This window comes from Acomys minous (assembly GCF_964271855.1).
Source record: "Acomys minous genome assembly, chromosome: 19".
NCBI classification, from domain to species: Eukaryota; Metazoa; Chordata; class Mammalia; order Rodentia; family Muridae; genus Acomys; species Acomys minous.
The window spans coordinates 28,530,274-28,542,336 of NC_140499.1; the positions used below are offsets into that span (position 1 = coordinate 28,530,274).

Sequence of the window (12,063 nt, forward strand, 5' to 3'; positions counted from 1 at the left end):
GCTACATGTTTTCCAGACCCCAAAAGACCCCCTAATTAGTATCCCCCCAACCATCTGGATGAGTGGGTTTGCAGAGCTGAGCGAAAATAAAGGCACTAATTATTCTCCTGCCTTCTCCCCTGGGCTAACTGCCTGGATCATGGGTGAAAATATTACAAATTGTAAGGTGCATGGACATTAAATACTAAACTGTGGCTTCCAGGTGGCCCACTGGCATGAAAACATGAGCCGTGCCACCCCAGTGAATTCTTTACCCTCCTATAATTTTTATTTTAAGATGATCAAATACCGGGCTAAGGGCGCAGTCAGTGGAACAGAGTTTACATAGTGTGCTTGAGAACCCAGACGCCCAGCCCTGCAAAATAAAGATTGTCTCTTAGAAGAGAGGAAAAGTAATCATAAAGGAAAATGATGTTCTTTTTATTATTGACTACTGAAACATGCCATAATAGCAAAAATTACACTATTTTAATCACTCTGACTTCACATGGAATGAGCTACCTAGGATGTAGTACAATAACACACGCTTTTATCTTATTCATATGTGTGTGCCTGGCTGAGTTCATGTGTACCACACACACACGTAGCCTGCAGTGGCCAGAGGGGCCATTGGATCCCCTGGAACTGAAGTTTCAGGTGGGTGTGAGCCACCAGGAGGGTGCTGGGTACCGAACTGTGGTCCTGTGCAAGAGCGGACAGTGCTCTCAGCACTGAGCCATCTCCCCAGGGCCAAAGATGGCTGTGTAAAAACACCACAGACAGCTTAGTTCCTTTCTTTCTGAACACAAACTTTTCCTATAAGGGTCAGGAAATCAATGGTCAGCAGGGAACTTGTCCAAACTTGCTCTCTTTTGGTGGAGAACCTAAATTACATGTTATAGCCCCGACAGAGCCGTATGAAATAATCTGGACAATTATTTTCATCTACTGATGACATTCTTTCCTTGAAACGTCAAATTTACTTTTTCCTCCTTTAATAAGCACACTCAATATCGAGCTAAAAGCTTTCTCTTATGAAACATTGAAATCAATTAAATGGAGCCCTTAACATTCCTATGAATTTAGTGTCCTACTTTTGTTTTAGGTGGAGATGTCAGAATAATTAGGTCAGCTTCTCAGGAGAGTAATTACTGGTGTGAGAAATACTCCCACAATGGAAAAAAAGGCTCCCACCCTTCAGACTTTTAATAGTGGTTGTTAAGAAAACTGTTTTTCTACTGTAAATCAAGAGAAACATTATGATAAAGGTGAGCACCGAGGGGGAAGGAAGCCAGTGGGATCCATTCCTCTTCCCTTCCTCCCCGCCCCTGTTTCTGAAGGTGTGCCACCTGCACACTGAACTCAGACACAAGAAAAATAGAAGGCTGTCATGTGACTGAGGCAGGCAGAAGTTGGTTCCGGTGCCAGGAGAGAGGGCAACAAAAATCTCACCCCTGCTCCAACATTAATCTGTTTGGACCCCTTCTGCAACAGGCCAATGGAGAAGGAGCCTTTCACTCTTTCCTGGAGGGTTATGAGTGACAGGCACTTCTCAGGGCACCTTGTGCTTTTTAGAAGAAGATCCGCGGACGGGTGGTTTGCTCCCTGCTACTCAGTCTGCATCTGAAAGCTGGCCAATCTGTCAGACCTCGCTAGGATTTCCATCTGACTTAGTTTGTTTTACGTCCTTTGGTGTAAGCAATGAAAAGATTAGAAACTAGAGAGGGCCTGAAACTTCCGTAGTTTTTCTGCTAAGTAGCTAACCCAAGCATCAGCAAAAACCAAACGAACTGAGCATGGTAGTGAAAGCTTGCCGTTTTACCATTAGGGATTAGAAGATCAAGGGCAGCCTTGAGGCCAGCCTGGGCCGCATAACATTCGCTGTCTGACACAAACCACAACAGAACAGAACGAACAAACAGCCCCAGTCAAAGCAAGAGCAAGGAACAAGACTTGAAAAAGCAGAAAAACCTAGGGAAGAGATTGCCCGTTATTACAATCCTGCTGCCTTTGAACGGAGAGATCAGGGCACACTTCTTACTCAAGCGCTGCTAGGACTGAGAGGTTATGTGGTACCACAGCCTCGGCAGCCAGCAGCAGGGAGAGGAGGTCACTACCCAGAAGAAAACAACTGCGAAGGCTAGTGTTTGGCACAGTTGGGGGCTGGGCTAAGTGCTTTCTTGTTCCCTCTTTTAAACGCCACAACAGATGACTGGACACTACCACGTGACCTGCAAGAGCATGCTGATCACTCTAAATGCGAGCGAGGTTGCTGAAAGCCCCTGACTCAAACCCCACCAACTCACTTTCTCTCTAGAGTCAGGCAAACAAGTTGGGTGTACTTTCGCCTTGCACGAGGCAGCAGCTCTAAGAGAGGAAGAGACGGTGGCACAGTAGTTAAAAGGGCTTTCTGCTTCATCCTGAGGACCACAATCCAGAGCCACATTGCGCTGCTCACACAGGCCTGCAACTCCGGCTCCAGGGATCCCACACCCTCTCTCCTGCCCTCCCAGGGCCCCAACATACACATAAATGATTGGAGTAATTAAAAAAGAAAGGGAGGGCTGGGCGGTGGTGGAGCACGCCTTTAATCCCAGCACTTGGGAGGCAGAGGCAGGTGGATCACGGTGAGTGTGAGGCCAGCCTGGTCTACAAAGCCAGTCAAAGCACAGCAAGAGCTGTTATGCAGAGAATCCCGTCTCGGGGGGGGGAAAAAAACAAGGTGGGCGGGGAGAAAGTGAAAGAGAAACTGTTTAGGAGGAACAAAGGGGACTAAGGGGAGGGCAGGGAATTATGGCGAAAAATACTCAAAGTACATTACATGCTTATCTGAAAATAACATCATCTAACCCAGTATCAAGTATGATAAAAAGAAAAAAAAATATATATATATTTTTAAAAATCAGTGTTTCAAGTTTCTTGGCCATGTAACCGCTGTGCACTGTTGAGCCACATGGTGTAGTGTGATTACATATCATCTCATAAGTTTTTCAACTTAAAAAAAACAATCTTTAAAAACGAAGCAACAATAACTAAACCCACTATCAATGCCCCAGGCTCCTTACAGAGAAGTGCAAGGCAGGAGACGTGGTGGGCAGGCTGCGGAGAACTGCCAAGATTCTCAACATCATACCCTGGTTGCAAATTCCCACCCCTTGCCTGTGTTGGCCTAACTCAGTGTGGAAACTCTAGTCCTTGCTGAAGACTACAGAATGCGCCGAGTCAGCCAACCACCTTCCAGGCCAGTCCCCACGACACAGAAGGTGGGCACCAGGCCCAAACCACAGGCCAAGTTCACTGGAATGGCAGCTTTGTGTTAATAACACAGCCCTGGCAAGCAAGGCACCCAGGATCTGTCCACAGAAAGACTGAACGGTGTAGCCAGAGAAAAGAAAAAGTAACACGCTTATTCCTCCCCCCCCCCATTTTGCTTTAAAGATTTTTTATCTACTAAGTGATTGGAAAGGTAAACACTTTCCCCCAAACTCAACTCTGAGCAGAGGTGTTTCTGTTTTAACTTGATTAGTCTGCTATGACGTTGGCCTTGGATCAGAAAGGGGTCACCGACTGCCTCCCACTCTGAAGATATGAGAGTGCTGTGCGTCTATTTCCCTTAGAATTCCTCCTCCCATCCCCTGAAAAAAGTCACTTAAGAAAAGGTAAGCTTACTAACGCAAGGATTATGCGTGGGAGACACGGGAGCTCAGATGTGAGCTGGTGAGGAAATGGGAGCGCTCCGGGCAGTCAGCACACTGCTCCGGGCACACGACACAGACACATAGAAGAGACAGGCAGGACTGGACAGTTACAGGGGCTCTTAATAAAAACAACCGTGGCTGTTTTGAGGGGGGTAGGGACAGTAGAACGTCGGAGCTACTTGTTTTCCCACTTTGAGCACTTTGCCTCAGTGCCTCTTACGCTTTTCCAGGCTTTCCTTTTTCTTTTCCCTTTTCTTTTCTAACTGCACATCTGATACCACAAGAGCCTCCAGGTGATGGCCTCAGCTATGGCATCAGCCCCTGCAGCTGCCTAGCTTATCAGGTCAACTTCCCGGGCAGAGCTCTGACTCTGTCACTCTTCGCGCCCCACAGGCTCCTGTTCCAACACCCGGCCTGTGCCCTCAGCCTGTGGGGCCCAGCTCCCCTTCCCCACCTCCCCCTGTGTGTGTCGCTTCTTTTCAGCCTCGCGTTTCAGCTAAGTAAGAGTACTTTCAGGATGGGCCAAACCTCTCGCTTTGACTCACCAAGCTCCCCTCTCTCAGCTCAGTTCTGCCACCTCTTCAGGGAGGTCGTATCCCAGCCTCTTCTCTAGGCTGCAAGGCATGGCTAGCCTCAAGGTCCGCACGCGCACGCATGTGTCTCTGCTCCTCCCTCCTTCCCCAGGCTACGGGATTCACCAACAGCCCTGGCTGACCCAACTTGCAGCTGTCTCCCACCTCACGCTCCCAAGTGCTAGGGTTACAGGTGTGGATCACTATGTCTGGCCAAAAGTTTTACATTTATTTATTTGTGTGTATATATGCATAGTATCTAGGTAACACAGATAAGCACGAGCTTGGTGCAGTTATGCAGACCGGAGGAAAACAAGCACTTTTCTCCTTTTACCATGTGCGTACTAGGGACTAACCTCAGAGTGGCAGGCTTGGCAGCAGGAGCCTTTACCTGTGAGCTGTTTTGTTTGCCCATGTTTTGTTTTGTTTTGTTTTTTAAAGCCGACAGGGAAGGTCAGGAGTCATAGCCTACATTTCTAAAGCCAGCTTCTTAGGAGAGTGAGGCAGGGGAAATCACGATTTGAAGCCAGCCTGTACTAAGTAGTTCTAAAACAACCTGCGTCTTACATAATAAGACCCTGTCCAGAGGTAGGGGTGTCAGAGTGAGCGCTCAAGTGAAAACTGTCAGGTGCTCCGAGGCTTCCAGAAGCAGGTACCAGGTACCCAAACTGCTGAGTCCTTTCCATGAGGGGAGGGGGAAGGGGGAAGGGGGAAGGGGAGGGGGAGGGGAGGGGGAAGGGGGGAGGGGGAAGGGGAGGGGGAGGGGAGAGGGATTGATGCCCCTTGTATTTAGAACCATAGCAGCAAGGCACACTAATCCCAGCACTTGGGAGACCGAGGGAGACCATGGCTGGTCTGAGGTCAGCCTGAGTTAAGTTACACCATGAGTTCTAGAATAGGCAGTGACGACAAAGTGAGATGCGTACTGGGGGTGGGGGTGGGGTGGGGTAGAGGGGGAACCAAAAAGGAACTTCACCAGCCTACAAAGCCACCACGAGAGCCAAAGTGCGCCCCCCATCCTATAAGACATTTGACCTCAAGTCCTGAAGAGGTCATGTCTTCTTTAGAGGAGGAAGGAAAAGAAGTTTGTTGTGGAGGCTGGGCGCCTCCAAATATAGTTTTCGGAAACATACTTGTCGGGGAAACCCTGCCGCTAAGGTCAAAGTCTGACATTAGCGAAAAGTGAAAAGAGCTCCTTGCAAAATGGCAGAGTCCCAGCCAGGCTTCCTCTTCACTCCCTTGCGGGTGTGTGTGTGTGTGTGTGTGTGTGTGTGTGTGTGTGTGGTGTGTGTGTGTGTGTGTGTGCGCTTCACTCCCTTGCGGGGTGTGTGTGTGTGTGTGTGTGTGTGTGTGTGTGTGTGTCTTCACTCCCTTGCGGGGGGTGTGTGTGTGTCTTCACTCCCTTGCGGGGTGTGTGTGTGTGTGTGTGTGTGTGTGTGTGTCTTCACTCCCTTGCGGGGTGTGTGTGTGTGTCTTCACTCCCTTGCGGGGTGTGTGTGTGTGTGTGTGTGTGTGTGTGTGTGTGTGTGTGTTCACTCCCTTGCGGGGTGTGTGTGTGTGTGTGTGTGTGTGCTCTCAGACCCCACACCTGAGGAATGCCAGGTAGAGCTTAGGGAAATTACAGGCCCAACTCCCTTTTCTCCCTGTAGAACCTGTTCAGCAAGCACCTGGGATTCCAGAAGGCCACCCTGTGCAAATGAGGCATCTCGGCACTCTAGCCCCTCAGCCAGAGAGACCTTTGGCCCACCCTGAACTTCCCCACTCCCTCTTCAAAGTTCTGTATCTTTCCCTCACCCCTGGAATATAGTTCATCTGCCTCCCGGCAGCTGATCCCGGAAGTTCTTTTCCATCATGCTCAAAGGCTGTCTGGGTCCCTTCCCCCCACCCCTCTCCCTGCTCCCTTTGTCCTTGGGGACCAATGGCCATGATGGGGGAGGGGCGAGCCCCAACACATGCTCACCCCTACCAGAAGCAACAGAATCATGAAGGATGGGACTGACAACGTCGCACATCATTATTGCTTCTCAGCTCAGTCACCGAGCATCTCACATGCTTCATTAACTCATTAAAATAAGGAAAAATGAGTTTCTCTAAAAGGAAATGCTGGGCTGGAGAGATGGTTCAGTGGTTCAGGGCACTTGTTCTTACAGAGACCACGGGGTTCAGTTCCCAGCACCTAACATGGTGGTTCACAGATGTCTACAATGCCAGCTCCAGGAAGCATGATGCACAAATGTACATGCAAGAAAAACATTCATATATAGGAAATAAATGAATGTAAGGAAAAAAAAAGAAAAGAAAAGAAAAAAGAAAAGAAAAAGAAAAAAATGCTTTAAAAAGACAAAAGATGTAGCTGGGTATGGTGGTCCATGTCATTATTCTATATTCAGAAAACTGAGGCCCAAGAATTGGTCTACATAATGAGTTCCAGGCCAGCCTGGGCTATATAATGAATTCTAGGTTAGCCTGGGCTATAAAATACAGAGCGAGATATTGTTGGGAAAGGAAAAAAAAAGGAAGAAATGTAGACGGCGGGAGTTAAAAAGAATGGTAGGGCAACTGACAAAGGAATTTCACAAGTCTAGCCTGTCTCCTTTTTTTGACAGATGCCCTGTTCTTCTCTTAAGTTTCTCTGTAAAATGAGGATAATACACTACTCTCCTCCTAAGTCTGGATGGATAGTGTCTTAGAGTCCCGTAGCGCAGAACCTGCACATAGTAAGAGCTAAACAAGTACAGCAATGATGATGATGATGATGATGATGATGATGATGATGATGATGAAGAACAGCAGAGACAAGGAAACCACCAAGACGACAACGCCTGTGCAGAGAGCTGAGTGCCTGGGGTTGAAGCCCCAAGATACCCAGACTACTTTCTATTTAGGAAAAGATCACAGCCAGTTCACACCAGTTCAGAGAATGTTAGATTTTATGCGAAGAGCAGCACAAAATGCCAAGGCCTACAATATCTGGAGAAAGGCCCAGTGATGCGGTTTCCTGCAAGCTCGCACTTGCTCCAGGCGCCCTGCCAATCTGAGTCTGAGAAGTGTCTAAAGTGGGCTGGGGTGGGTAGCTCAGTTGGGTCTATTGCTTGCCTAATCCACACGGCAAAATAAATAAAAACAATGTTGTTGTTCTTTTAAAAATCCAGGTATAAACCAGGGGGTGGTGATGGTGCACGCCTGTAATCACAGCACTCGGGAGGCAGAGGCAGGCAGATCTCTGTGAGTTCGAGGCCAGCCTGGTCTATAGAGTGAGTTCCAGGACAGCCAAGGCTACACAGAGAAACCCTATCTGGAAAAACCAGGGCGGGGTGGGGATGGGGGGGTGGGAGGTAGAGATTCAGGTGTGGTTGCTCACACCTGTAATCTCAGCACTCAGGTAGCAGAATGCTCAAAGTTCAAAACCAGCCTGGGCTACAAATATCTTGTTTCAAAAAATAAAACAACATTGCACAAAAAGCAAAACAAATTACACTACTTGTTTACTATTAAGTAAAAAAGAGTGACTGCCCAAGATAGGCCAGGGTTTGAGCCAGCTGCAGTAGCATAATTAGTAATGGTGCCTTTCTTGCTCTAAGGAGCCACCCTCAACCTTTATGTAAAGAAACTTCAATGTTTTAATCCACTGGACTAACAATCAACAGGGTAACATACTTTTACTTTTTTTTTTTTTTTTTAAGACAGGGCCTCATAGTTCAGGCTGGCTTTGAATTTGCTCTGCAGCTGAGGGTGACCTTGAACTCCTGATCCTCCTGCCTCCACCTGCACCTGAAGGTGTGCACCACCCACCATGCCTGGGTTTTGTTTGCATGCCATTACTAGAATCATAAACAACTGGACACATTTTCTAAACAGCAGCACAGGGGAAGGCAGCTTGGACTAGAAGCACTATCTGTAATCAAGGGTTTGTTTGTTTTTTAAGTTAAAGAAGATGAGGAGGGGCTGGAGAGATGGCTCAGTGGTTAAGAGCACTGGCTTCTCTTCCAGAGGTCCTGGGTACAATTCCCAGCACCCACATGGCAGCTCACAACTGTCTGTAACTCCTTCTAGGGAATACAGACATACATGCAAGCAAACCACCACAGCACATGAAATAAAACTAACAACAACAACAACCCCAAACAAAATTTAAAAACAAACCAAACAAACACTATTAAGACAAAACAAAACACCCCAAAGGAATGAGAGCAACACTAGCAATTCATTAAAAACACTTTTCCTGTCATAACAGAAATATACAAGTCCAGCAGGGTAGGTAGCTCCTGTAAGCCCAGTCGTCACAGACGCTGGTGGATCTCTGGGAGTTTGAGGCTAGCCTGGTCAACAAAGGACAGTTAAATCTATACAGAGAAACCCTGTCTCAAACAAACAAACAAAACCAAAACAAAACAAAAACCAAAAAAGAAATGTACAAGAAATCAATAACTTTGAAAGTTAAGGAAGGCTTCCTATGGCTGGTTCAAACAATGCAGCTGGGCCTCCTAAAAGCCAACACTGGGTTTAGTTAGAGAAATAAAGCTCTGTGAATTCACAACATTTTTATTCTCTTCTAACGTTACAAGCAAAACCATGTACTTTAAAGTTGTTTTGGAAACACTAAATGAAGAAATAAGTTTTACAACTTAAATTAGAATGGATGCCTTTCCAGGAATTCAAAAAATCATCCTACTTTATCTGGCTCTAAGCCTTCAGCAGCCCGCAAAAACAGTTGTTTTTGAACACCTCAAAATGGCCTTTTTCCCAACGTAGCACTAATAAATCCATATCCACATGTATTTGTGAAGCACTGCCACTTAATTTTTTTTCTTTATCATGTTTGTCAGACCTGTTTATAGAGATTAGATCAAAACCAGATTCAGCCAGCGACTTAAAATAATTTACTGAGATGCTCCGTTTAACAAATTCTGGAACAGCACTACGCAATCTTGCAAAACATCACGGGAACGCTATCTGGGATAGAATAAAATAAATAACAAGTACGCTTAAGAGTGTTTTCTCATGTTCATTGTTACAAAATCAAACCTCCCGTGACACAAACAACTAGATTGTATAACGTTCCCCAAGGCGTCTTTTAGAAGTAGGGGGCTAAAGGGGGAGGCGGAGAAACTCAGCAAAACATTGTGGCGACAAAAGTCGGGGGGGAGGGGTGCGCAAGAAGAGGCGGAGAAACCTGACACCCAGGCAGTGATATCACCCTCAGCCAACAGCTCGGAATTCAGAAAGTTAAGTGTCACCCAGCAATTTCGGTCCGGGCTGGATCGCCCGCACAGCGCGGCTGCGCCCGACTCGGAAGCAGGGAGGGGGAGGGGGTGGGCGGCAGAGTTCGCCCCGGGGCAGCCCAGATCCCCGTCAGGCACCTCCGGAACGCGGAGCTTTCAAGCCCTGTGGGGAGCGGCGTGCACTACCTAGACATGATTTCATCCTTTTTTCGGAGGATCGGTCCTGGCTGCCATGTGCCCGGTGTGCGGCCCCGTGCATTGCGATGGGAGACCCACCTAGACACGGCCCTGGTGGCCGAGGGGCACAGCGACTCAGACAGGAAAGGGCAAGAGGTCGGAGAGGGGAAGTCGAGGTGGCTGAAACGAGGCTGCTACGAGGAGAACGACCGCCTCTAGGGACTGCCCTCCGGCGCCCTCCCATCCTCCATCCCCTCAAGGACTAAGGCCAAGGTGCTAGGCAGCTCCGCAACTCCCAAGGAGGATGCTGCTGTGGCCCGGCGGGATGCAGGGGCCTAACCTTCCCAGGGCCGCGGACCCCACATCCCCGAGACCCCACTCCCCGCGTGTGCCCCGACGCGCCCTGCGCGCTCCCGGTGGTGTGGTGGTAGCAGTTCAGCCCCCGCCCGAGCCGAGCGACTGGCCACCGGTTTAGGGACTACGGTGACCACCGGCCCAGCCCTGCGCGCGTCGCAGACCACTCTTTTCGCGCTTCTGGCCCCAGGCGTCCCCCACCCCATCCCCCGCCACGTCCCGGAGAAATGCTGTCCGTACCTTCCACGGCCTCCTCCACCACCTCGTCGTCGCTATCCATGGCGGCTGCGACCCTGCCCAGCACGGTGCCGTGCGACCGGCTCCCTTCCCTCCGGATGATCGCGGCGGCAGGGCGAGCGCTGGGGCTAAGCGCTTGCCTTGCGAGTTTGGAGGAGGCGGGGGTGGGAGGGGGGAGGAAGAGGAGGAGCAGTTGGGGCGGCTCGCGATACCTCCCCCTACAGTCCTTTCAATTCCTCCGCCTGCCGCAGCCGCCGCCCCCACTCCCTTAGTCCCCGGTTCCCCGAGGCTCGGGGTACTGCCGCCGCAGCAACTTTCTCTCGTGATACCCCCTCTTTGTTATGGAGCAGCTGATCCGCTGACATCACCCGGCGCCGGTGCGCTCCCTCCCTCGTTGATTGACAGTTCCCTGTCCTTTCCCAGAAGTGAGGATCCTTAGAACCGAAGGCGCTCCGCAGCCGCGCCGCCTCTTCCAGGCTGTGGGCCGGCTCCGCCGCGTTTACCTTTTGGCTTGGCTCACTGCTCAGCAGCCACGCGGTCCTGGTCGCCGCCCGCTGCTCCCTAGCACTGGGGACCGCGGGGATACCGGCCCTAGGGTGGGGGACTCGGAGGGTCTGATACCCCGCGGTGTGCTACCGGTGACTTGGAAGTGTGCCGAGTACGGCGTTCCTACCTCTATTCCCCCTCCAGGACAGCTAGCGCTCACGCGGAGCAAAGGAAGCCTTTTTGATGCTCCTGAGCCTGGCCTTCCTCTTGCCCTTGCGCCCCACTTCACTCAGCTTGACAGCACCCGGAGCTGCAAAGAGCCGAGCGCACAGTAGCGCAGGTGCCCGCCTCGGCCCAGAGTCGCCTCCACAAGCCAGTTTTCTAGACTCCAGGGTGAATCCTGTGTCCCAGATTCCGCACGACTGCAAGTCCCACCCAGAAGTCTCCAGTCTCCGCCCTCTTTCGCATCCCCAGGCCCCAGGGAAGATGCAGGAATTCACCAAACTTAAATGGCAGCAGGCTGGTAATCAGGCCGCACCCGAGGCTTGGCAGGTTCCTTCTCCCCCTTGTGTTGGCGATGGAGCCACCAAGCGGAGAGCCGGAGACAGGATCCTGTGTCTAGCGCGCCTCCTTCTCTCGCCTCCAGTCCTGTACGTGTGATGTCCCTAGATGTCTCTCTGGTTTCTCTAAGTACCAACCACTTCACAGATTCAGGCGTCTTTGAGGGAGGAAAACCCCAGTTCCCAGCCCAGCCACTTAAGAGTGTCATTATGGCTCTACCTCTTACAGGTGGCAGCAAAGGACCACTTAAATAGCGGGTTAAATGGATGCAGATGTACACAATGTACCGTGGAATTACCCGGTGCCGGTCTGGCCTTCTGCCAAGAACAACCACCGTGGCGAGTGGGAGGGGTAGGGCAGCAAGCAAAGAAAGTTGTTCCGTTTGGTTTTCTGAACAATGAATGAGGCAGGATTTAAAGGCACTTCAACCGCTTGAGAGAGTCAGCGACTGCTCCCCACCCCTTTATCTTAAATGGCTTTAAAAAAAAAATGCAAGCGGGCCTGCTGGCGCGCACCTTTAATCCCAGCACTCCGGAGGCAGAGGCAGGTGGATCGCTGTGAGTTCGAGGCCAGCCTGGTCTACAAAGCAAGTCCAGGATGCTAAGGCTACACAGAGAAACCCTGTCTCGAAAAAACAAAACAAATCAAACAAAAAGGCAGCGTCTCCTGTAGCCATGGTGTCTAACTCACTGCATACTCCAGGAAGATGATCTTGAATGATCCTCCCGGTCCCATCTCCCCAGCACTGCAATTCAAAGCATTGGCCAGCATGCTGAG

At 50.1% G+C, this 12,063-nt stretch overlaps 1 protein-coding gene across 1 annotated transcript in view; it reads right to left on the reverse strand.

The window, feature by feature from the left end:
* The window catches only part of SETD7 (SET domain containing 7, histone lysine methyltransferase), a 46,459-nt gene extending 35,925 nt beyond the window's left edge, over positions 1-10,534 (reverse strand). Inside the window, exon 1 of the mRNA XM_084769026.1 lies at positions 10,243-10,534. Within this exon, the coding sequence (XP_084625152.1) occupies positions 10,243-10,282 (40 nt within the window). The 5' untranslated portion in view covers positions 10,283-10,534. The remainder of the gene's footprint in view (positions 1-10,242) is intronic.
* Positions 10,535-12,063: the final 1,529 nt, after the last annotated feature.